This window comes from Eschrichtius robustus, chromosome 14, assembly GCF_028021215.1.
Source record: "Eschrichtius robustus isolate mEscRob2 chromosome 14, mEscRob2.pri, whole genome shotgun sequence".
NCBI lineage: Eukaryota > Metazoa > Chordata > Mammalia > Artiodactyla > Eschrichtiidae > Eschrichtius > Eschrichtius robustus.
The window spans coordinates 29,198,873-29,224,861 of NC_090837.1; the positions used below are offsets into that span (position 1 = coordinate 29,198,873).

The 25,989-nt window shown below is 39.1% G+C and overlaps 1 protein-coding gene across 2 annotated transcripts in view; it reads left to right on the plus strand.

Moving 5' to 3' along the window:
- The window catches only part of SPIRE1 (spire type actin nucleation factor 1), a 213,904-nt gene that overhangs the window by 135,435 nt on the left and 52,480 nt on the right, over positions 1-25,989 (plus strand). For both annotated transcript variants that reach the window (XM_068563759.1, XM_068563760.1), the window contains exon 4: positions 6,707-6,832. In XM_068563759.1, the coding sequence (XP_068419860.1) occupies positions 6,707-6,832 (126 nt within the window). The remainder of the gene's footprint in view (positions 1-6,706; positions 6,833-25,989) is intronic.

The window sequence follows — 25,989 nt, forward strand, 5'->3', positions numbered from 1 at the left end:
AGCAGTTGAGAATAAATTATGAGGAAATTTGGAGTCTAATATTATCAACAAAAGACTGTGATATAAAACCTAAATATATCAGAAGATATAATTTTGATTATGCCTTTTTCTCTTCTAAGGTGATATTATTTACACACACTGCAGTATGTGTCTCCAGACATAAAGAGTGACTTGGATTGCTGAACGCTTCGTAATTTAGAGTTTAAACAAAAACTGTATTCTCAATTCATTGTGCCAAAGTTTTAAAAAAACTTTATGGTCTTTTACTGTGTAGTATTTTGACGCTAATTAGGATAAAAGGCCAATGGATAATAGAGTTTCTGGCATACATCTTTGATTTGATATCAGATAAAGATTTTTTTCCTAGTTGGTACATTGCTTCAAAATACAATTGCTAACTTATTTGACCAAAAAATGTTTCCAAATGTTAGAAAGTATTGTAGGCTGTCTTTTTTCTAATCACATCAGTCTAGCCCAGGTTTGCTGATAATTTCAAGTTTTGTTGAAAATATATAACAAGGTCTTATGTGTGTAATGAAGTTTTCAGAAAATTAATTTCGATTCTGACAATATTATTAATGATTCTATACAGAGAATTCAGATAATGGAGTTGTCAGATAGACTTTTTTTTTTTTAAATTAATTTATTTATTTTTATGGCTGTGTTGGGTCTTCGTTTCTGTGCGAGGGCTTTCTCTAGTTGCGGCAAGCGGGGGCCACTCTTCATCGCGGTGCACGGGCCTCTCACTATCGTGGCCTCTCTTGTTGCGGAGCACAGGCTCCAGACGCGCAGGCTCAGCAGTTGTGGCTCACGGGCCCAGCCACTCCGTGGCATGTGGGATCTTCCCGGACCGGGGCACGAACCCGTGTCCCCTGCGTTGGCAGGCGGATTCCTAACCACTGCGCCACCAGGGAAGCCCTGTCAGATAGACTTTTAATTGATGTTCAGGATTCTAAGAGTCAGGATTGAAACGTTGAGTAGAGAACTGGAAAATATGTAGAAAGAACCAAATGGAAATTTGAGAACCAAAAAAATGAAGTAACTGAAATAAAAGTTTAGTGGATGGGTTTAATAGACTAGACGGAGCTGAAGAGAGAATGAAGTGGAACGTTGTCAATAGAAAATATTCAGTGTGAAGCACAGACACAAAAAGAATAAAAAGTACAGAATAGAGGGTAAACTACAAAGGGAGTACACATAATTAAAGTCCCAAGGAGAGCCAAAGAAGAGAGAGGATGGAGGGCATACTTGAAGACATACTAAGAATTTCCCAAAACAATGCAAAACACTATGCTGCAGATTCTGGAAGCCCCACAAACAAAAAGAACAAGATAAATTAAATGGAAAACAATCTAGTTTCATACTTAAACTGCTAAAAACCACAAGCAGAGAGTCTAAAATCAAGCCAGAGAAAAAACTGGACTGCACCTGACTTCTCAACAGAAACAATGGAATCTAGAAGACAGACTGAAATGACATTGTCAAAGTTCTAGAAGAGAACCTAAAATTCTTTACCTAGTGAAGTATCTTTCCAGATTAAAGGTAAAGTAGTTCTTTTCCTGACCAAAAAAGCAGTGGCCTAGAGTAGGAGTTGGGGAGTCATCAGCCTTATAAGTAGCATTTAAAGCAGTTAGAGTAGACAAGATCAGCTAAGGTGAGTAGAGAGAAACCCAAAGATCCAAGATTGAACCCTAAAAACTCCAGCATTTTGGTTTAGCTTAAAATTTATTCATAGAACAGCGAAGGTAGGTTAAGTAAGATATTATAGCCTAGTCTTCTCCTTTTAGAAATAAGCTGAAACCCAGCAACGTTAAATAAATTGTCCAAGGTTATATAATGGCATGTTGACAGATATGGGACAGAACCTGTTCCTTCTAATTGTGTCCCTCTGCCCCCAAACTATCCCCTCTTTGGTAACTGTAGAAGATGATTTTGTTGCATGCTTACTGAATACTATGCTCTATGCTTAAGCACTTTAAGAACATTATTTCCTTTAATGGAAGAGTAATATACTCTCATTCTAGGGTGGAGTGCATAAGGACTTGGGCTGTAGAGTTAGACTGCCTGGGTTCATTTCCAGTTCTACTGGCTCGCTGTGTGGGCTTGGGTAAATTATTTAGCTATTCTAAATCTCTAAATTGGGTTGTTGTAAGGATTAGATGTGAAGATGCATATAAACACAAAGAATAAAATAAATACCAAGTAATTCATTGACACTGAAATAACCATTGGGGTTATTTTTCCTCTGAGGGATTATTTCTCCTCTGTCTCAGTGGAAGCTTTGTGGAGTTTCGTTGTTCTTTTAAAATTTTTTATACATTTAAAAATTGTGGTAAAATACACATAAGATTTACCATTTAAACCATTTAAAGGTGTACGATTTAGTGCCATTAAGTACATTCACAATACTGTCCAGCCATCACCACTGTCTAGTTCCAGAGCTTTTTCATTATCCCAGATGGAAACCTCATACCCATCTCTCCCCATCCCTCCTCCTTCAGCCCCTGGCAACCACTAATCAGCTTTCTATCTCCGTGGATTTATGTATTCTGGGTATTTCATATGAATGGAATCATACAGTATGTGACCTTTTGTGTCTGACTTCTTAGACTTAGCATACTATTTTTAAGGTTCATCCATATTGTAGCATGTGTCAGTACCTTTTTCCTTTCTGTGGCTTAGTAAGATTCCATTTTGTGAATATACCACATTTTGTTTATTCATTCATCAGTTTAGAACATTGGAATTCTTTCCACCTTTCCACCTTTTGGCTGCTATGAATAGTGCTGGTATGAACATTTGTGTTCCAGTTTTGTTTTTGTTTCAATTCTTTTGGGTATATACCTAGGAATGGAGTTGCTGGATCACATGGTAGTTCTATCTTTAACTTTTGAGGAACCATCAAGCTATTTTTCACCGTGGCTTCACCATTTTACATTCCCACCAGCAATACACAAGGGTTCCAATCTCTCCACATTCTTGCCAACACTTATTTTCCATTTTTTGTTTGTTTTTATAGCCATTCTAGTGGATGTGAGTGGTATCTAATTGTGGTTTTGATTTGCATTTTCTAATGACCAGTGATGTTGAGCATCTTTTTATGTGCTTTTTGGCCATTTGTATACCTTCTTTGGAAAAATGTCTAGTCAAGTCAATTTTTAAATTAGATTGTTTATCTTTTGTTGAGTTTGAGTTCTTTATGTATTCTGGATACTAGATCCTTATTAGATATATGATTTGCAAATATTTTCTCTGATTCTGTGGGTTATCTTTTCACTCTCTTGATAGTGTCCTTTGATGTACAAAAATTTTTAACTTTGATGAAGTCTAATTTATCCATTTATAGGCATACCTCAGAGATATTGCAGGTTTAGTTCCAGACCACTGCAATAAAGCAAATATTGCAATAAAGCGAGTTACATGAATATTTTGGGTCCGCACTGCATATAAAAGTTATGTTTATGCTATACCGTAGTCTATTAAGTGTGTATGCATTATGTCTAAAACAATGTACATACCTTAATTTAAAAATATAAAACAAAAAAAATTACAATAGTAATATCAAAAATCACTGATCACAGATCACCATAATGAATGTAATAATAATGAAAAAGTTGGAAATATTGTGAGAATTACCAAAATGTGACATAGAGACAAGAAGTGAACAAATGCTGTTGGAAAAATGGCACTGATATACTTGCCCAATGCAGGGTCGCTACAAACTTTCAATTTGTAAAAAAACACAATATCTGCGATGCACAGTATAGTACAATAAAACAAGATATGCTGTTTATTGTGCTTTTGGTATCATATCTTAAAAACCAGTACTGAATCCATGACCATGAAGGTTTACGCCTATGGTTTCGTCTAAGAGTTTTATAGTTTTGGTTCTTATATTTAGGTCTCTGATCCATTTTGAGTTAATATTTATGTATGGTGTGAGATAGGGGTACCACTACTTTTTTTTTTTTTTTTTTGCATGTGGATATCCAGTTTTCCCAGCATCATTTGTTGAAGAGAATATTCTTTCCCTATTTAATGGTCTGGGCACTTCCGTGAAAAATCAATCAATCATAGGTATATGGGTTTATTTCTGGACTCAGTTCTATTTCATTGATCTGTATGTTTGTCCTTATGCAAGTACCACTTTGTTTTGATTACTATAACTTTGAGGTAAGTTTTGAAATTTGGAAGTTTGAGTCTTCTAGCTCTGTTCTTTTCAGGATTGTCTCAGCTATTTGGGGCCCCTTGCAATTCCATATGAACTTTAGGATCAGCTTTTCCATTTCTTCAAAAAAGGCCTTTGGGAATTAGTTAGGGATTGCATTCAATCTGTAGATCATTTTGTGTAGTATTACTGTCTTAACAATATTAAGTCTTCCAACCCATGAATACGGGATGTCTTTCCATTTATGTAAGTCTTCTTTAATTTCTTTCATCAATGCTTTAGAGTTTTCAGTGTGTAAGTCTTGCACCTCCTTGGTTAAATTTATTCCTTAGTATTTTATTTTTTTGCTATTTAAAAAAAATGGTATTGTTTTCTAAATTTCATTTTCTGATTGTTCATTAGTATTGTATAGAAATAGAACTTTTTGTGTTGATCATGTATCCCACAACTTTGCTAAAATTGCTTCTTAGTTCTAATAGTTTTTGTGGATTTTCTTATACATATAAGATTATATCATGTGCATTAAAAAAATTTTAGACTTTTACACCAGTGTTTTCCAAGTTGCAGGGCACAGCCTGTTAATGGGTTGTGAAATCAATTGAATGTGTAAGTTTTGTTTTGTGAAATTTTTGTGTATAAAACATATACATATGCATGTGTTTGAATCCTTATGTAAAATGTATTTCTATTTATTTATTTATTTAATTTTTGGCTGCGTTGTGTCTTCGTTGCTGCACGCGGGCTTTCTCTAGTTGCAGCAAGCAGGGGCTACTCTTCATTGCGGTGTGTGGGCTTCTTATTGTGGTGGCTTCTCTTGTGGAGCACAGGCTCTAGGCGCACGGGCTTCAGTAGTTGTGGCACGCGGGCTTCAGTAGTTGTGGCACACGGGCTCGGTAGTTGTGGCTCATGGGCTCTAGAGTGCAGGCTCAGTAGTTGTGGCTCACGGGCTTAGTTGCTCTGCGGCATGTGGGATCTTCCCAGACCAGCACTTGAACTCGTGTCCGCTGTATTGGCAGGCGGACTCTGAACCACTGTGCCACAGGGAAGCCCCCTAAAATGTATTTCTTACTGTGAATTACAGTCAAACATGTTATGCCATATTCAGAACATATAATTGGAATATAAAATTGTGGGATTAGTGAAAGGTGAAAGTCCTAGCAGATGCCTTTCATAACCTTGGAAATGATAATTCTATATGGGAAGCTGTTTTCTGTGTACAAAAATAATTGAGCAAAAAATATACTTTCTGTTCATTGGTCACTTTGTGAATAATTAAGCTTGTGAGATTTTTGCTTTTCATGCTCCCAAGGAATCAATTCTTAGCCTGTTTTTGGTACTGTGGAAAAAGTTTCTTACTGAAACTCAAGATATTTTCCTGAGAATGTATTTTATTAAAGATAGTAATCTAACTTAAATTGCATACAATACTTACTACAAATGAAAAAATAACAGAAAGACACATTATGAAGGATATTATAAGCTACAAAGATATCTTTTACTCTCCAAAAGATACAAGTTATTAAATATAATAAATGTGTATTTTCAGTAATTGTATTAATGTCAAGTTTACTGAATATAGTAAAGAATAAGGGAGAACTTACAACTTTTTAATGCAAATGAAGTACCTTAAAACATAACTGTTGTACACAGATACAAAACTATTATTTTATAGAAAGATAAAATTATCTTTTTAATAAAATGCACTAGGCTCTTGACAGGATGTCTTTTCCAATCTAATAAGCTGTGTTTGATTTTTCTAAATTGTTGTGCGTGATGTTAAATTGCATCTTTTACCTACAAGTAGTTTTGTGGGGGTTATGGGCTGTTTATTGTAAAGGACGTTAGGACTGGTGGTATCACCAGTTGCCCTCTGCCCTCTTTCCTCCACTCCCCATCTACTGACGAGGTATCTTCCTAGTGGTCCACATGTCTTCCTGACATTCTTTTTACTAAATTATACGACTCAGTGTATATTAGAATGATCCTGGGCTTCAGAATCACATAGGACTGTGTCAAATTCTCCTTCTCCCTTAGGTTAACTTTATGACTGTGGACAAGTCACTTGACTCCCCTGAAGCCTTAGTTTCTGTTGCTATATAACGGTGCTAATTCAGGGTTACGTTGAAGAGTAAATGGTATTATGCTGTGTATATGACATGTCAAACATGGCATGATAAATACTCAATAAATGGTAGCTATTAAAATACTTGAGTTCTGATCAGTACTCGGTAATTGGTAGTTCCCTTTCTACTCCCAACCAAAACTTTTACATATGCCCTATCATTTTCAAGTAGAAGCTAACTAATTCTAGTAAGCTCATCTGTGCTGCTGGTTGTTTGTTAGTTACTGGACCACTTTTTCCATATAATTGTGTGGACTTTCCTGGTCGTCTTGTGATGCATTAAGCTTTGGGTGATGGGAATCGTGGGGTTGCCTTGCTGTCTGATATGAAAATGTGAATATACTGGGTGTGTCTGTTTTTAAGGTACAAAAACCCCACTGATAATAAAAAAGCACCTTTATTTTCCTCTTCTGTAGTTATGTGCTGCTCATCTCCCAACTGCATCAGAGGCACCAAATCATTATCAGGCAGTGTGTCGTGCACTGTTTGCAGAGACAATGGAGCTGCATACATTTCTGACTAAAATTAAGAGTGCAAAGGAGGTAAGTACTACTGCTTTCCTATTTAATGGCATTGTGAAAGAGAAACCTGAATTTTCAACATTGCCTATCGTATTATTTAAAATATTTATTTATTGCCATCCTTCTGATGAGTGCTGAAAATCATTCAGGAAAGAAGCAACTTCGGCAGAATTAAATCTGTTCTTTAAAATGTTACCGTGTGAATCCATTTAATAAAACAAAGATTTTCATAAAGCTTCCTTACAAATGGAAAATAAATGTTACTGAACTGGTTTAGTCAGTTTCCCATATAACTTGCTTTTCACCCTCTTTCTGCCACTCTTCTTTTGTCCATTGTAAAACATGTTAGTGTGTCTTTCAGGAAGGGATAAGGACGCAGAGAGGAAGCTACACATCTGATAATTTAACTTTCATAGTGGATGTGATTAAATATTTAATGCGGGAGATGTGAATTAACTTTCAGATAATCCAGAATCTCATTTTAGCTATTTTATTTATTATCTATCAGTGTCTATGAGTTAAAAATACTATGTGTACCCACCCACAGTGGGCCAGTAGTCACTGCATGAGGCAGGGGCTGGCGGCCAACCAGGCCGGGGTCCTGCCCCACTCACCAGGGCACCCACAGCAGTCAGCCCCGCCGCAACTGAAGGCCCATGCAGCCCACAGAGGGTCACTTCTGTCGCATATAGCCCTGGTGCCCAGAGGGGAGTGTGCTGCTGGGCCCCATAGAATGTCTCCTATAGAAGGCCACTTATCCAAGAATGGGAAACACAGCTGACCTACTTAATACATAAAAATAAACCTTCCAAACTCTGTACTACGGAATAGAGAGACTACAGAGGCAGGGTGGGGGGTAGAGGGAGCTTTCCCTTTTTACTTTAATATAACTTCTGTATTTTTCAATTTTTATAAAATTTTGTGTAATAAAAACATTTTAGTTGAAAAAAAATTACGTGTGGGGTCCAAAGAGAATCATTCTAATTTATTTACAAGGTGAATTGCCGTATTTTACATCCCACAGACAGTTGTGAAGATTCTTGAGATCTATGTAAAGCACCTGGCACATAGTAAGAGCTCAGTACATGATCAGTGGTGGGTATCATTTCTTTTGTGACTGAAGTATGGAGTTTATCTGAAACACTAGTTTAAAACCCACGATGGCACAGAGTTTGGGGAGAGACACATATGGGATGTGTAAGGGAGGAAGGAAAATACTAACCTATATTAAATAAAGTATGACTGATTAGTTCTGGTAATATGTAAGTTTACTCAGATCACCCTTAATAAATCACCTTAAATAAATCCATTTTATATGTATGAATAAGAGCTCCAAGCATTCCTCTTTAGTTCTAACCAGGATACTGCTTATAGTCTGTCTTTTTTTTAACATCTTTATTGGAGTATAATTGCTTTACAATGGTGTGTTAGTTTCTGCTTTATAACAAAGTGAATCAGTTTTACATATACATATGTTCCCATATCTCTTCCCTCTTGCATCTCCCTCCCTCCTGCCCTCCCCACCCCACACCTCTAGGTGGTCACAAAGCACAGAGCTGATCTCCCTGTGCTATGCGGTTGCTTCCCACTAGCTATCTGTTTTATGTTTGGTAGTGTATATATGTCCATGCCACTCTCTCACTTTGTCACATCTTACCCATCCCCCTCCCCATATCCTCAAGTCCATTCTCTAGTAGGTCTGTGTCTTTATTCCCATCTTGCCACTAGGTTCTTCATGACCTTTTTTTTTTTTTCCTTAGATTCCTTATATATGTGTGAGCATACTGTATTTGTTTTTCTCTTTCTGTCTTTTTTGATAGGCTAATGAAAAGTTATGTCTGTTTTTCTAGGAATTTGTAGAATTGGACCCAAGAAGAAAGTCCTTAACAGGGTAGAAAGGGTGAACTAATTGTTATTTGAAAAATAATTATAAATACGTCATAAGCTAGCTTTTCCTCCTGGACAGAACCAGAGGACAAAGGGTCCAGTTAAAAGCTTCCGAGTAAACATCCAAAAGCACATCCTCAATTAAGGTTTAGTAAAGAGTAGATTTACTAAAAAGATTACTTTTTTTTTTGGTAATTGTCTTCTCTAGCTTGTTGGAATTGAGATTGTCTTCTCCAGAGAGGCTAGTGTTATTTTTAGGGCATAAGTAGAGTCCTGTGGGGTTAGAGTGAAGCAAATGAGCTCTTAGAGCCCTTCCAACACAGACAGTCTTAGGAATCATTTCTGAGCTTAAAGAACAGAATTAATAAATTTTCTGTTCCAATGAGCTTCAATTTTTTTTTTATTTGCTCTTGATGAAAACTTTCCTTTGCCAGACAAACTCTTAGAACGGGATTATTTATTTAAATAAAAGTCTATTTAAAGAAAATGCTCACAAATGGAGTAAAAGAACACGAGTGTTTGGAACCATTGGTGGCTTTTGTGATGCCCACAGAGACCAGCGAGGCCCTGGTCAAGGTTGGGGACCTTGAGGTCAGGGTTTCGGCCATATCTCACCCTGTCACCCTCTGGCACCACCCCACATCTGGGTCTTTATAGACATGAGTTGTGTCCTGTTTACTCATCTCCTACTCTTGTTCCTTACTTTGCTGATCTCTTCTCAACCTTTTCCATTCTTTTTTTTTTCTTTTTTTATACAGCAGGTTCTTATTAGTCATCAGTTTTATACACATCAGTGTATACATGTCAATCCCAATTGCCCAATTCATCACACCACCATCCCCACCCCACCGCGGCTTTCCCCCCTTGGTGTCAATACGTTTGTTCTCTACATCTGTGTCTCAACTTCTGCCCTGCAAACCAGTTCATCTGTACCATTTTTCTAGGTTCCACATACATGCGTTAATATATGATATTTGTTTTTCTCTTTCTGACTTACTTCACTCTGTATGACAGTCTCTAGATCCATCCACGTCTCAACAAATGACCGAATTTCATTCCTTTTTATGTCTGACTAATATTCCATTGTATATATGTACCACATCTTCTTTATCCGTTCGTCTGCCAATGGGCGTTTAGGTTGCTTCCATGACGTGGCTATTGTAAATAGTGCTGCAATGATCATTGGGGTGCATGTGTCTTTTTGAATTATGGTTTTCTCTGGGTATATGCCCCGTAGTGGGATTGCTGGATCATATGGTAATTCTATTTTTAGTTTCTTAAGGAACCTCCATACTGTTCTCCATAGTGGCTGTATCAATTTACGTTCCCACCAACAGTGCAAGAGGGTTCCCTTTTCTCCACACCCTCTCCAGCATTTGTTGTTTGTAGATTTTCTGATGATGCCCATTCTAACTGGTGTGAGGTGATACCTCATTGTAGTTTTGATTTGCATTTCTCTAATAATTAGTGATGTTGAGCATCTTTTCATGTGCTTCTTGGCCATCTGTATGTCTTCTTTGGAGAAATGTCTATTTAGGTCTTCTGCCCATTTTCTGATTGGGTTGTTTATTTTTTTAATATTGAGCTGCATGAGCTGTTTATGTATTTTGGAGATTAATCCTTTGTCCGTTGATTCGTTTGCAAATATTTTCTCCCATTATAAGGGTTGTCTTTTCGTATTGTTTATGGTTTCCTTTGCTGTGCAAAAGCTTTTAAGTTTCATTAGGTCCCATTTGTTTATTTTTGTTTTTATTTCTATTACTCTAGGAGGTGGATCAAAAAGGATGTTGCTGTGATTTATGTCAAAGAGTGTTCTTCCTATGTTTTCCTCTAAGAGTTTTATAGTGTCTGGTCTTACATTTAGGTCTCGAATCCATTTTGAGTTTATTTTTGTGTATGGTGTTAGGGAGTGTTCTAATTTCATTCTTTTACATGTAGCTGTCCAGTTTTCCCAGCACCACTTATTGAAGAGACTGTCTTTTCTCCATTGTATATCCTTGCCTCCGTTGTCATAGATTACTTGACCATAGGTGCGTGGGTTAATCTCTGGGCTTTCTATCTTGTTCCATTGATCTATGTTTCTGTTTTTGTGCCAGTACCATATTGTCTTGATTACTGTAGCTTTGTAGTATAGTCCGAACTCAGGGAGTCTGATTCCTCCAGCTCCATTTTTTTCCCTCAAGACTGCTTTGGCTATTCGGGGTCTTTTGTGTCTCCACACAAAATTTAAGATCTTTTGTTCTAGTTCCATAAAAAGTGCCATTGGTAATTTGATAGGGATTGCATTGAATCTGTAGATTGCTTTGGGTAGTATAGTCATTTTCACAATATTGATTCTTCCAATCCAAGAACATGGTATATCTCTCCATCTGTTTGTATCATCTTCAATTTTTCTCATCAGTGTCTTATAGTTTTCTTCATACAGGTCTTTTGTTTCCCTAGGTAGGTTTATTCCTAGGTATTTTATTCTTTTTGTTGCAGTGGTAAATGGGAGTGTTTCCTTAATTTCTCTTTCAGATTTTTCATCATTAGTGTATAGGAATGCAAGAGAGTTCTGTGCATTAATTTTGTATCCTGCAACTTTACCAAATTCATTGATTAGCTCTAGTAGTTTTCTGGTGGCATCTTCAGGAGTCTCTGTGTATGGTATCATGTCAACTGCAAACAGTGACAGTTTTACTTCTTTTCCAATTTGTATTCCTTTTATTTCTTTTTCTTCTCTGATTGCCATGGCTAGGACTTCCAAAACTGTGTTGAATAATAGTGGTGAGACTGGACATCCTTGTCTTGTTCCTGATCTTAGAGGAAATGCTTTCAATTTTTCACCATTGAGAATGATGTTTGCTGTGGGTTTGTCGTATATGGCCTTTATTATGTTGAGGTAGGTTCCCTCTATGCCCACTTTCTGGAGAGTTTTTATCAGAAATGGGTGTTGAATTTTGTCAGAAGCTTTTTCTGCATCTACTGAGATGATCATATGGTTTTTATTCATCAATTTGTTAATATGGTGTATCACATTGATTGATTTTCATATATTGAAGAATCCTTGCATTCCTGGGATAAACCCCACTTGATCATGGTGTATGATCCTTTTAATGTGCTGTTGGATTCTGTTTGCTAGTATTTTGTTGAGGATTTTTGTATCTATATTCATCAGTGATATTGGTCTGTAATTTTCTTTTTTTGTAGTATCTTTGTCTGGTTTTGGTATCAGGGTGATGGTGGCCTTGTAGAATGAGTTTGGAAGTGTTCCTCTCTCTGCTATATTTTGGAAGAGTTTGAGAAGGATAGGTGTTAGCTCTTCTCTAAATGTTTCATAGAATTCACCTGTGAAGCCATCTGGTCCTGGACTTTTGTTTGTTGGAAGATTTTTAATCACAGCTTCAATTTCATTACTTGTGATTGGTCTGTTCATATTTTCTATTTCTTCCTGGTTCAGTCTTGGAAGGTTATATCTTTCTAAGAATTTGTCCATTTCTTCCAGGTTGTCCGTTTTATTGGCATAGAGTTGCTTGTAGTAGTCTCTTAGGATGCTTTGTATTTCTGCAGTGTCTGTTGTAACTTCTCCTTTTTCATTTCTAATTTTATTGATTTGAATCCTCTCCCTCTTTTTCTTGATGAGTGTCACTAATGGTTTATCAATTTTGTTTATCTTCTCAAGAACCAGCTTTTAGTTTTATTGATCTTTGCTGTTGTTTTCGTTGTTTCTATTTCATTTATTTCTGCTCTGATCCTTATGATTTCTTTCCTTCTGCTAACTTTGGGTTTTGTTTGTTCTTCTTTCTCTAGTTCCTTTAGGTGTAAAGTTAGATTGTTTATTTGAGATTTTTCTTGTTTCTTGAGGTAGGCTTGTATAGCTATAAACTTCCCTCTTAGAACTGCTTTTGCTGCATCCTATAGGTTTTGGATCATCGTGTTTTCATTGTCATTTGTCTCTAGGTATTTTCTGATTTCCTCTTTGATTTGTTCAGTGATTTCTTGGTTATTTAGTAACGTATTGTTTAGCCTCCATGTGTTTGTGTTTTTTACGTTTTTTTCCCTGTAATTCATTTCTAATCTCATAGCGTTGTGGTCAGAAAAGATGCTTGATATGATTTCAGTTTTCTTAAATTTACCGAGGCTTGATTTGTGACCCAAGATGTGATCTATCCTGGAGAATGTTCCATGCGCACTTGAGAAGAAAGTGTAATCTGCTGTTTTTGGATGGAATGTCCTATAAATATCAATTAAATCTATCTGGTCTATTGTGTCATTTAAAGCTTCTGTTTCCTTATTTATTTTCATTTTGGATGATCTGTCCATTGGTGTAAGTGAGGTGATAAAGTCCCCCACTATTATTGTGTTACTGTCGATTTCCTCTTTTACAGCTGTTAGCAGTTGCCTTATGTATTGAGGTGCTCCTGTGTTGGGTGCATATATATTTATAATTGTTATATCTTCTTCTTGGATTGATCCCTTGATCATTATGTAGTGTCCTTCCTTGTCTCTTGTAACATTCTTTATTTTAAAGTCCATTTTATCTGATATGAGTATAGCTACTCCAGCTTTCTTTTGATTTCCGTTTGCATAGAGTATCTTTTTCCATCCCCTCACTTTCAGTCTATATGTGTCCCTAGGTCTGAAGTGGGTCTCTTGTAGACAGCATATATATGGGTCTTATTTTTGTATCCATTCAGCAAACCTGTGTCTTTTGGTTGGAGCATTTAATCCATTCATGTTTAAGGTAATTATTTATATGTATGTTCCTGTGACCATTTTCTTAATTGTTTTGGGTTTGTTTTTGTAGGTCCTTTTCTCCTCTTGTGTTTCCCACTTAGAGAAGTTCCTTTAGCATTTGTTGTAGAGCTGGTTTGGTGGTGCTGAATTCTCTTAGCTTTTGCTTGTCTGTAAAGCTTTTGATTTCTCCATCGAATCTGAATGAGATCCTTGCTGGGTAGAGTGATCTTGGTTGTAAGTTCTTCCCTTTCATCACTTTAAGTATATCATGCCACTCCCTTCTGGCTTGTAGAGTTTCTGCTGAGAAATCAGCTGTTACCCTTATGGGAGTTCCCTTGTATGTTATTTGTCGTTTTTCCCTTACGGCTTTCAGTTATTTTTCTTTGTCTTTAATTTTTGCCAATCTGATTACTATGTGTCTTGGTGTGTTTCTCCTTGAGTTTATCCTGAATGGGACTCTCTGCGCTTCCTGGACTTGGGTGGCTATTTACTTACCCATGTTAGGGAAGTTTTCGACTATAATCTCTTCAAATATTTTCTTGAGTCCTTTCTCTCTCTTCTCCTTCTGGGACCACTATATTGCAAATGTTGTTGCGTTTAATGTTGTCCCAGAGGTCTCTTAGGCTGTTTTCTTTTCTTTTCATTCTTTTTTCTTTAGTCTGTTCCGCAGCAGTGAATTCCACCATTCTGTCTTCCAGGTCACTTATCCGTTCTTCTGCCTCAGTTATTCTGCTATTGATTCCTTCTAGTGTAGTTTTCATTTCAGTTATTGTATTGGCCATCTCTGTTTGTTTGTTCTTTAATTCTTCTAGGTCTTTGTTAATCATTTCTTGCATCTTCTCAATCTTTGCCTCCATTCTTATTCCGAGGTCCTGGATCATCTTCACTATCATTATTCTGAATTCTTTTTCTGCAAGGTTGCCTATCTCCACTTCATTTAGTTGTTTTTCTGGGGTTTTTTCTTGTTCCTTCATCTGGTACATAGCCCTCTGCCTTTTCATCTTGTCTATCTTTCTGTGAATGTGGGTTTTGTTCCGCAGGCTGCAGGATTGTAGTTCTTCTTGCTTCTGCTGTCTGCCCTCTGGTGGATGAGGGTATCTAAGAGGCTTGTGCAAGTTTCCTGATGGGAGGGACTGGTGGTGGGTAGAGCTGGGTGTTGTTCTGGGGGGCAGAGCTCAGTAAAACTTTAATCCACTTGACTGCTAATGGGTGGGGCTGGGTTCCCTCCCTGTTGGTTGTTAGCCTGAGGCAACCCAACACTGGAGCCTACTTGGGCTCTTTGGTGGGGCTAATGGCAGACTCTGGGAGGGCTCACGCCAAGGAGTACTTCCCAGAACTTCTGCTGCCAGTGTCCTTGTCCCCACGGTGAGCCACAGCCACCCCCTGCCTCTGCAGGAGACCCTCCAGCACTAGCAGGGAAGTCTGGTTCAGTCTCCCCTGGGGTCACTGTTCCTTCCCCTGGGTCCCGATGCACACACTACTTTGTGTGTGCCCTCCAAGAGTGGAGGCTCTGTTTACCCCAGTCCTGTCGAAGTCCTGCAACCAGATCGCACTAGCCTTCAAAGTGTGATTCTCTAGGAATTCCTCCTCCCGTTGCCAGACCCCCAGTTTGGGAAGCCTGACGTGGGGCTCAGAACCTTCACTCCAGTGGGTGGACTTCTGTGGTATAAGTGCTCTCCAGTCTGTGAGTCACCCACCCAGCAGTTATGGGATTTGATTTTACTGTGATTGAGCCCCTCCTACCGTCTCATTGTGGCTTCTCCTTTGTCTTTGGATGTGGGGCATCTTTTTTGGTGAGTTCCAGTGTCTTCCTGTCGATGATTGTCCAGCAGCTAGTTGTGATTCTGATGTTCTCACAAGAGGGAGTGAGAGCACATCCTTATACTCCACCATCTTGGTTCAGGGCCTCTTTTTCTTAATATATAATTTATGATTCATTAAAGTGAAGCAGGGGCTTCCCTGGTGGCGTAGTGGTTGAGAGTCTGCCTGCCAATGCAGGGAACACGGGTTCGAGCCCTGGCCTGGGAAGATCCCAAATGCCGCAGAGCGAATTGGCCCGTGAGCCACAATTGCTGAGCCTGCGCGTCTGGAGCCTGTGCTCCGCAACAGGAGAGGCCACGATAGTGAGAGGCCCGCGCACTGCAATGAAGAGTGGCCCCCGCTTGCCGCAACTGGAGAGGGCCCTCGCACAGAGGCAAAGACCCAACACAGCCATACATACATACATACATACATACATACATACATAAAAAAAAATGAAGCAAAAGCTTTGTTGACGTGATCTAAGCACAAACTTGAATCTCCATTCTTCTTTCTGGAAACTCTGCTCCATTTTTAAAAAGAACTTCTCAGTACCCTCAGGCTCTTCTCAGGACTCCCGCTCCCCCAAGGGCAGTGCTTTCTCTTGCCTCCCTCTTGTGGGAGGCTGCTCTGTCCTCCACAGCTTCAGATCTTTGGACTGGGGTCGGTTGGTGATATTCTCTCTCTCTGCTGCTTCTAAACAATGACTCTTCATACTTGTACCAAAACCTCATGCCATCCGCTTCTGTTATTCTTGAACCCATTGTCACTGTCATCTGCCATCATCTTGACTGATTTGATTGATAAAAGAAACTTTAGCTTTGTCTCCTTGACACCTCCTCTACTTCAGCACTCTGCTTACCTGAACACACCTGTGTCCTCGTGATAACCTGCGATCATTCCACCTTGGAATTCGTGGGCTTTCGTTCCTCACCCCCTGACTGTAACCCCTGCCTATTGAGCTCTTCCCCTCACTGCCACCTGAACCGGTCTTGTCCCTTGACCTCCCCTCCCTGCTATTTTCTGACAGTTTATCAGTCCTTCCTGGATTCACTTCTTGTCCTATGTGGCTTAGGTTTAGTCAGTTCACCAAGAGTTCAGGCCCACATGTCCAACCTGGGTTATTACAGTAGCCTCCTGCTGGTCTCATCTCTCTAAATTCTCTCCGTCCAGTTCACCTTCCACTTTGTCGGGAATGACTCCTGTAGGTCACAGATCTGACCTGAGGAGTCTGGCTCCACTCCCAAACCTCCGCGTGGTCTTCCAGGCCTGACCCGAGGCCTGCTTTCCCAGGCAGCCCTCCCGGGGGCGGGCTGCCCTCTCCACACGGGACTTGAGCGCTGTACTCTGGTTTTCTGGAGGGGATGGCGAGCTTGGTGTGCCACGCCCACAGGCCACAGGGGCACACACACCTGCATGCCTCACCTGGCGCCTGCACTCAAAGGACCTTGGCTAAGGCCCTTGCCTCCACTCTTTCCCTCCACCAGCCCCGGGTCCACACATGCAGGGCCCTGCTGTCCAGTTGTCTTCCACAGTGAGAAGATCACTCACCTCCACCGCCTGTCACCTGACCTCACCCAGCGCCATTCTGAGGGGAAAATGGAGCAAGGAGAGCAAAACCTTTGTTGGCCTCTTGTTTGCGCTGCTGCAGTATGGGAATAAGGGCGTGGTTGTTACTTTCAGTTTCGCTCCTCCTTCCTGATCACTGGACACCTAGCAGCTCGACACAGGCACTTTGCTTTCTGGTTAACATGGCTCCGCATGGCCTAGAGAGTGAAACCAAACTCCATTGTGTTGCACATGAGGCCTTCATGGCGTTTCACCTAGTTGTGTTTTTATTCGCCTTTTCAACTCTCCCTTCTTTGCATTTTACACTATCCAGTCAGAATTACTTACAGTTTCCGAATATATCATGCTTGTTGTATGTCTGTGGCCCTAGCAGATTTCTGTTCTTTCTGCCTGGCATTCTCTCCCCGCCTTGCCTTCTTGGTGAGCTCCTGTTTACCCACCTAAAGCCTGCTCACGTGGTACCTCCCTCCACCCTTCACTCCCTCTGTGTCTTATACCCCTCAGTCCTGCACGTCTTATACTCCCTGGGAGTTATTTGCTTGTCTTTGAACTGTTTCTCCACAACTGGGCCAGATAGTGCTTGAGATGAATGACTGTGTTTTGAATCATCTTCCTGTTGGTGACTCTTACTGCAGTGTGTGCATGTAGGAAACACTCTAGAAATGTCTGTTGAACTGAAATGATTTATGCATTATGTCTGTTTTTTCAGAGCTTCAGAAATGTTCTGGTTGAAAGAAGCCAGTTTTGAAAGCATTTTTGACTATTAGAAACATTTTGACCAAGATATTTCTAGTAAATACAGGAAGTTTTGTGGGCTGTAGATGAGGCCTTTGAGTGCCCTTTCCATTCTTTAAATTTACACATAAGAACTTACTTAATAGTGAGTCTTGAGAAGGTAAGCTATAAAATATGTGGAAATCCTGGCATGAACATTCTGTACCATTTAATTACAGATTTTATACTACATAAATTGCCTGTCAATACTGAGGTTTTAGGAATAAAGTCTTATAGGGTCCAAATGGATTTCCCTTTCCTCTTCAGTGTATGCATTTTTCTTGAAATTAAGGAAAATTTTCATACGTATTAGTTCATATATGTATGTTAGTCATTTTAACCTTTAACCTAGTCTCAAGAGTGCTAAATTGACACTAATAATAAAAAACTCTGGGCTAATTTGATATTTTTTCTGAAGATCTCAAAATACACAATTTAAGAATCGGACAAGGGACTTCCCTGGTGGCACAGTGGATAAGAATCGGCCTGCCATTGCAGGGAACATGGGTTCAATCCCTGGTCCGGGAAGATCCCACATGCCATGGAACAACTAAGCCCGTGTGCCACAACTACTGAGCCTGCACTCTAGAGCCCACGAGCCACAACTACTGAGCCTGCGTGCCACAACGACTGAGCCTGCACTCTAGAGCCCGTGTGCTGCAGCTACTGAGCCCACACACCGCGACTACTGAAGCCCACATGCCTAAAGCCCATGCTCCACAAGAGAAGCCCGTGCCCCACAATGAAGAGTAGCCCCCACTCGCCACAACTAGAGAAAGCCTGCACGCAGCAACGAAGACCCAATGCAGCCAATAAATAAATAAATAAATAAATTTATTTATTTTTTAAAAACCCATGGGATTTCTTTTAAAAAAAGAATCAGACGATCTTTCTTCTATACCTGTGAGTTACTATGTCAACTGGAATTTTCAAAGTAATAACCTCTGATTCAACAGGTTGATTGATTATCTGATTATCAGTGATGTTTCAGACAACCATATATCTGTGTGTGTGCCTGTGCTTGTGTGTGCGTGTATAAAATTAGGGTAAAATATTAGTGTCAAAACGTTTGAGCTCAGTTGTTGATAATGTATTGATTTGATAGACCAAAAGTACTTTAATTATATTAAACTTCTTATATGCTCAATTGGCAGTTTATTAAAATATAAAACCCATAACCTATTTCCAAGTGTTATAATTGTTCTATAAAGTGGTCATTACATTTACCAGACCTAGCTACTTTACAAAGCACAAGGCCTTGTAGTTCATCTGTTTATTTAGAAAGCAAATTCATTTTCATTATGATCTCTTTTCATGATGTGATGATTTCCTTCTTAAACAATGAATGAGACCCTTTAAGGTGGTTCTCCAAATGATAGAGAAGATTTGAATAGGCTGCTGTTATTGTGTCTCAAAGGCAATTTGATATCCTTGAAAGTGAGTACATGTTCCCGTGTCTTATAAGCAATTTGATATCCTCGTACGTAAGTGTAGATGAAGGGACTGTCTGAGCCGTCCATTTAGTGCATAGGGTCGCGTGAAAGAAGAGACGGCCCGTGCCCTCGTGCCAGTGACCCCACCCCCAGCCCAACTCGACTGGCTAGAGCTGGTGAGCATGTGCAGTGGGGAGGGGAGGATTGAGCTTGGCAATTTCAAGTGTAAATTACTTTGTTGGAAAAAAGGAAATTATATTAATGGCAGCATGCTTTAATTCATTGCTGTCTAAGTAGTTTTTGATCATCAGTCCCTGGTTTTGTTATTATTACATGAAATTATTTATCAGTTCCTCATACTTTAAGCCCTACAGCCACAAAGTGGCTGCTGTTGTTTGCTTCATTTAGTCTTCATGACCAGTCCTGTGACTCTCACTTTGCAGATTAGTAAACTGAGGCTTATTTAGCTTAGAGGTTCCCATAGAAGGAAGTTCTCAGCACTTCTGATGCCCGTGTTTCCATCCTCATCCCGCTCTCCAGCCTGGCGAAGGTGCTCTCTGCGGTTATTGCTGTTTTCCTGTAAGAACAGTCACCTGCAACAGACTGTCCTGGAACATGGCTGACAAGAGTCCCTGGAGGAAAGTGCAGGTGTACGCTTTGATACAGGCTTTTGATCAGGGTTGGGAAGAAGGGGGTGTGAGCCAGAGAGAATAAAATTTGGAGTTGGGGGAGAAGGGGGCTCATGAGGGAACATGTGTGCGAGAGAGTGTGTGTGTATGTGTGTCTGTCTAACACATGCACACAGATGGGAATGGGATGGGAGGCGGGACGTATCATGTTAGGTTTAGGTATGAAGTAATATGGAAATGGAAATGTCAAAGACAGATAAAATTATTTCCAGACTAGAAAGTCGGTTGACTGATTCCAGTATGTTCCCAGCCTGCTCTAACATTATTGCCTCCACATTTAGTGTGTAGTGTGCCCCACCCCCCTTCTCCAGGAAATCCTTTGTTTCACAGTAGAGGTGTAACTCTTATTTATCATTGTAGAAAAAACTTGATGTATCAGGGAAGTACACTGTTTAAAAAGAACCTTTTGAAAAAAAATCTTGTTTTCAAACAAATAACTCATTTTTCATTTTTATTATATTTAAAATATTTATATCAACACCAGTCATTTTTTAAAGCCCCTTCTGTGTTAGTGAATCATATTCTTCCACTCATTAGTCATGCGACTGCTTAAGTCAAATAGCCTTTGCTAGATTTCTGTTTACTTCACTTTAAAAAGGGAAGTGGGGGCAAAAATAGACATGCTCAGATTCCTTCTAGTCATAAAATGCTCTGCAGAAAGTACAATTCATGTGACTAAATCTTTGTTCTGTTCATTCAAGATTTTCCTCATTTTTGTACCAGTCTTGTTTTGTGTAGGCAAAATATATACAGATAAACATTTTAAATGCATTCCCAGTAAAATTTGCTAGGAAGTTAATGTATACTATTTTATATCATATTTTATCTGGTTTTATATTATATTTTAAATTCAAGATGGATTTCATAGGAAAGCAGTTCAGTGTTGTAGATTTTATAGGAAAGCTCAGTGTTGTCAGTATTGAGCTGTAAACTCAGTACTGACATTGCTACTGTACTGATGTCAGTGGGGACTAAAATTTCTGTATTTTATTTATTTATTTTTAAAATTATTTATTTATTTATTTATTTGGCTGTGCCAGGTCTTAGTTGCAGCATGCAGGATCTTTACTTGCAGCATGTGGGATCTAGTTCCCTGACCAGGGATCGAACCCGGGCCCCCTGCATTGGGAGCACAAAGTCTCAGTCACTGGACCACCAGGGAAGTCCCAAACTTCTGTATTTTAAAATCTATTGGTAAACAAATTCCTGGAAAGAAGAAATTCCTAATATAATAATATTAGTCATAAGTGAATGAACAGTAAAAATAATTGAGCATTATGAAACATATATTCATATCGTTGCAATAAGAACTCTTAATTAGAAGGCACGTAAAAGGTTTTTAAAGCACGTAATTTCTGTTAGAAGATTATATACTTAAAGTGATGAAAATTTTCTCTCCCCTTGCAGTTTCTTGTGCCATACATGTAAACAACCCCAGAATGAAGGTAGAATACCCCCAAACATTTTGATCTTTGAGGGATAAGATGTCTAATATCGTTAAGCCATCTTGGATTTCTTCAGAGGCAGGCTATCACGGTGTAGATTGTCATTCCCGATTATCTGATCATAATGATCTTTATCTCTTCTCAAGTGTGACTGCACCTGTGGTGCTTGATTATTTAGTTGCTTGTTGACATCTTAAACTCCTCTTATAAATGCTGTGTTCATTCACCCTCTCAATTATGGTTCTTCATTTGTATCCTTCAGTCCTCAGCTGAAAGGACGTCTGAGGTGTCTCCTAAATGCTCTTATGTAGTGAGCGCACTCGGCCTGTTTCTTTAAAGTCACATTACTCTGTGTATTTCCTTTCTAGCAGCCATCACAGTCTAGAGTTGTTTTGCTGGTCTCTTTTCCCCCTCATTGATATCTGCCACTAGGATACGTTCTCACTGAGGGCAGAGACCTTTTCTCTCCAATTCACTGCTGCAACCGCAGTGTAATAGGGCCTGTATAAATCTTGGATCAACGTTGAATGACTTAGAGAACTGTGGTTCAGGTGTTGGACATCTGATTTCTGCCACTTCTCTCGAATCATGGTCCCCTGACACTCCTGACTTGTCTCCAGATGCAGAGCCTCCTTCGTGCTCTTACCTGTGCCTTGCTCGTGCAGTGGTCTGCGTCTCTTGCCTGAGCTGTGGCAAAGCCTCCTAATGGAGGATAGACTGTATCCTCCAGCGTTCCGTCCCCGTGTACAGTCTATCCTCCAGCGTTCCGTTTATCCTCCAGCTTTCCGTCCCTGTGTAAAGATGTGTTGACTCCTTGATGCTTGTAGGTGGAAAGTTTAGACCCCTTAGCACAGCATAGGGACCGTTTACAGCCGGACCCCAATCTGACCTCTCTGGGCTCTTCATTCCCTGTTGCCTACCACGCGTTCATGCTTTGCTACCCTTCCTCCAGCCCCTGATTGCCGAGGGCCTCTGCACCTGCTGGAAATGTCCTTTTCCTCTCTTCTCTCACATAGAAAATGCCTACTTATTCTTAAGACCTAACTCAGATGTCCACTGTTCTGACATGCTTCTGCTGATCGAAGTTAATTTCTTTATTCTCTGTGTTCATTCATAGAGCACTCTGCTCTGGCTTCTGTCACTTATCACACTGTATTGGAATTACCATTTACGTTCGTCTCCTCATTAGACTGAACATCTTAGGGACAAGGACCATGTTTATATTCCCAACCCTGTCATAGAATTAGGGACCGAGGACAGCATCTCCTGTTGTCTTTTTAGGTATGTTCCCCTTGCTGCTTCCTCAGCTTAGGGTAACACTAGGGCCCTTCATTAATGAGATTTTTTCAACCTAGTAAATGTCACATTTTGTTCTATAGTTGAATTTTCCTAAGTGTTTAACACATTAACATTCAAGAAGAAATAGAGCAAAATAGAATCAGCCTTAAGTCCTTTATAGTCATCCCCGTGTATTCAAGCTGCTGTCCAAAGTGGGAACCTGAGGAGTAGGGGGTGAGATGGAGTGCTACTGGATTTTTATAATTTTTTCAAAGATTTCCACTCTAAGGAAATGTATGTACTTTGGGAAAAAAGGTCCAAAGCCCACAGCTGCAGCTCTGGGCTCAAACAATTTATGTCAGTTTCACATAAACATTTATAATCCCTGACTATCTCTTATTCATTGCCTTTGTGAGCACTTTAAACCTCGTGATAGTCCTGATAAGTAGGAAGTACTACCGTTTGCGTCCCACCTCATTTTATAGAGAGGAAAGCTGAAGCAGTTTAACAAACTATAATCAATTAGCTGCCCATAGTGATAGAAAGAATTGGGATTAGCACTCCTTTCTAAGGTTTTAGAAATAGTGAAAACACCAAAAATTTATCTTGCAGTAGGAGATGAGGAGGTACAGGAGGAGTCCATAAACCTGAGTGAGGGGGTGGGCAGAGACTGGGGGACTTTGGGGGACCTGTGAGAATGCAGCAGCCATATTTGTCTATTGCAAATCCTGGCAAGTGAAGAAGCACTAGGTCCCAAAGGAATTAGGATCAATTGGCAAAATTTATTCATTCACGCAACAGTTGTGTCATGTGTCTCCTATACGGCAGGTGCTACTACAGTGAATAACAGCTAGTATTTCTCCCACGCTTATCCTGTGCAGACACGGCTCTAAGGCTGTGGTGTGCATTAACTCTGCAGTTCTCCCAACAGCCGTGTGTTCAGTGCTCTTACTATTTCCATTTCACTGGGGTCACAGTGGTGAACAAGATGCTCCAGTAAGAGCCACAGCCCAGGAGCAGCCAGTCCAGAAGTGGGATGCGGGCTGTGGCGTGTGAATGGAGGCACCGTGGAGGCACCTATTTCCTCTTCCGGCACTCAGAGATACAGCTGTTAGAAGGAGCATTACACCAGTGTCTCCATTTTCTAAGTGTTTGAGTGATTCTCACTTACATGTGACTTTATTTTAAACCTCACCAGTCAAATTCTTCTGATTGGTTAAATCTTACCCTAAATTTAATAAAACCCTGTAATGGGAGGATGATTTCTAGGTGCCCAGATTAGAGCCAGTCTATCTTTAGCTGCTAGTATTTGACCATATATTGAAATTATGGGCTAAGAAGGTGAGTGGGAAAGCAGCATGGTTCATTATGAATTTTCGAAAGATTATATGAGTAATTTTACACTATATAATCAGAATGATTGCTGTAATAGTTTATTAAGTGATTTACGTATATTATTTCAACTAGTCCTATGAAAGAATCATAATTTTGTGATGAAATCTTTGAGCTCAGTTAATCTTAAGATAGTACTAAAATATTTTACTTAAAATGGAATACTATATATGTATATATAAAGTATCTTCTGTTGCTAGGGGGGGAAAACAGTGTTTTTGGAATTGATTAGGCTGTTATGAAATTGTCTTTTGTCTGTTGTTTAAAATCAGATGACCACATTTTATAACCTGTAATTGGTTGAAAAGAATCAAATGTAACTATTTCCCACCCAGTATCTCACAGCCAGTATAACCAAGTCCACCTACATCATAGTGCCATTGCCATTTACACTGACTCCTAAGACGTCTGCTGTGACATGACTTGAGACTCTTTTCTGCTTTAATGCACTCACAAAGATAAAGCCACAAGACCTCTATCTCATTCACATGTTGAAGTATATTTTAATTAGCTTTCTCATACTCCTGGCCTCTCCCTCCCATGTCTGCTCCCTACACCTCCAGTAATAAAACTGCGATGACATTTAAGTTAACTGGAAATTTCTGCCTAGAGCCAAAACGGATTTCCAGTCCTCCAAGGGGTGAACATATTTTTTGAAAGAAAGAATCTACCACCAGATGTCTGTTTAAGGTTGCCATTTTGTTCATTTTAATTAAATCATCTGTTATTTGTAACTTTTTTAGAGTCCTTGTCAAAGTCTGTCTTTTTTCTATTTGATTGATTTTGTGAATGTTAGTAAATGTGCAGAACACTCATCTCATCAGCAATAGTGAAATTACCCTCTCTGCCCTTAGGTTTCTTTGCGTTTGTCACTACTCGCCCTGTTAAAATGCTTCAGAAGAATCTTTTATGTAGAAGATCATGTCAGAACTCAGTTATAGACCTTTCAGGTCCTGTAACTTTTTGAACTTAATTAACTTTATTTTAACAAATAAAAAAATTCACATGGTTCAAGCTCCAGGAGTCCAGAAGTAGTGCAGGAAGCTGCACTCTTCTCCCTCTGTCTCCTAGCTGCACAGTCTCTCCCACAGGAGACAAATACTGTTAATTTCTTCTTTGTCCTTACACAGATGATTTATGTATAACTAACAGAAAAATATCAATATTTTTTCTTCCTTTTTTATGCTGTTCTGAACCTTCCTTTTTTCATTTAATAATAAATCTTGTAGATCATTTTATATCAGCGCATAGTGTTTACATTTCTAGTGTCTCCGTGATGTTCTGTTGTGTGGATAGACTGTAATTGATTTAATCTGTCCTCTATTGACAACTAATAAGTCTCTTCCAATCTTTTGCTCTTTATAAACAATGCTGCAATGGATAGTTTTTAACCTGTTTTTCATGGGTGTGATTGTATATGTAAGACAAACTCCTAAAAGTAGGATTGCTGGGTCAAAGAAATTGTGCATTTATAATTTTCATAAAATTTATGAGATTGTCCTCCATTGAGGTTTACTAATTGATACTCTCCTTGGAAATGTGTAAGAGTATCTATTTTTCTACATCTTCACAATGTGTTTTTCTAAGTGATAAGTGAAAATTTATATCTCATAGTTTTAGTTTACATTTTCCTTACAATGAATGAGATCAGGTACGTGTTCATATGCTTAAGAGCTATTTGTATTCTTCAATTGTGTATTCATATTCTTTGCCCATTTTTCTAATGGAGTATTGGTCTTTCTTATTGATTTGTATTTATTTATTAAGAAAATAGCTTTTTGTGATATAATTTGTAAATATTGTCTCTGATATTTTAATGATTGTTTTATAATGATCATCACTGCATTTCTGTAGGTGTGAACAGTTAATGAGTATAAAAACAGAAAGGGCAGATAGATGTCTTTAGGGAGATACTGTGAGTCCAGCTACTTGGGGCAGAGACAGGCATTAAACACTCAAGCCAGTGAGTGTGTGTGTGTGTGTGTGTGTGTGTGTATGTCTATCTATCTACAAAAATATTGGGAGAATGGAGGAACAGTGTTCCTTTCCTGGAACCTAGAAATGCATTTCCTTCATTTTGACGACTTCATCTATACTTTTTCTAATTTCTGCAGTGAACTGTATAAATTCAAATTGAGCTTTACAGAATATCAACTTATAGTTCAGTATCTTAACATTTTACATTTTTCATTAAG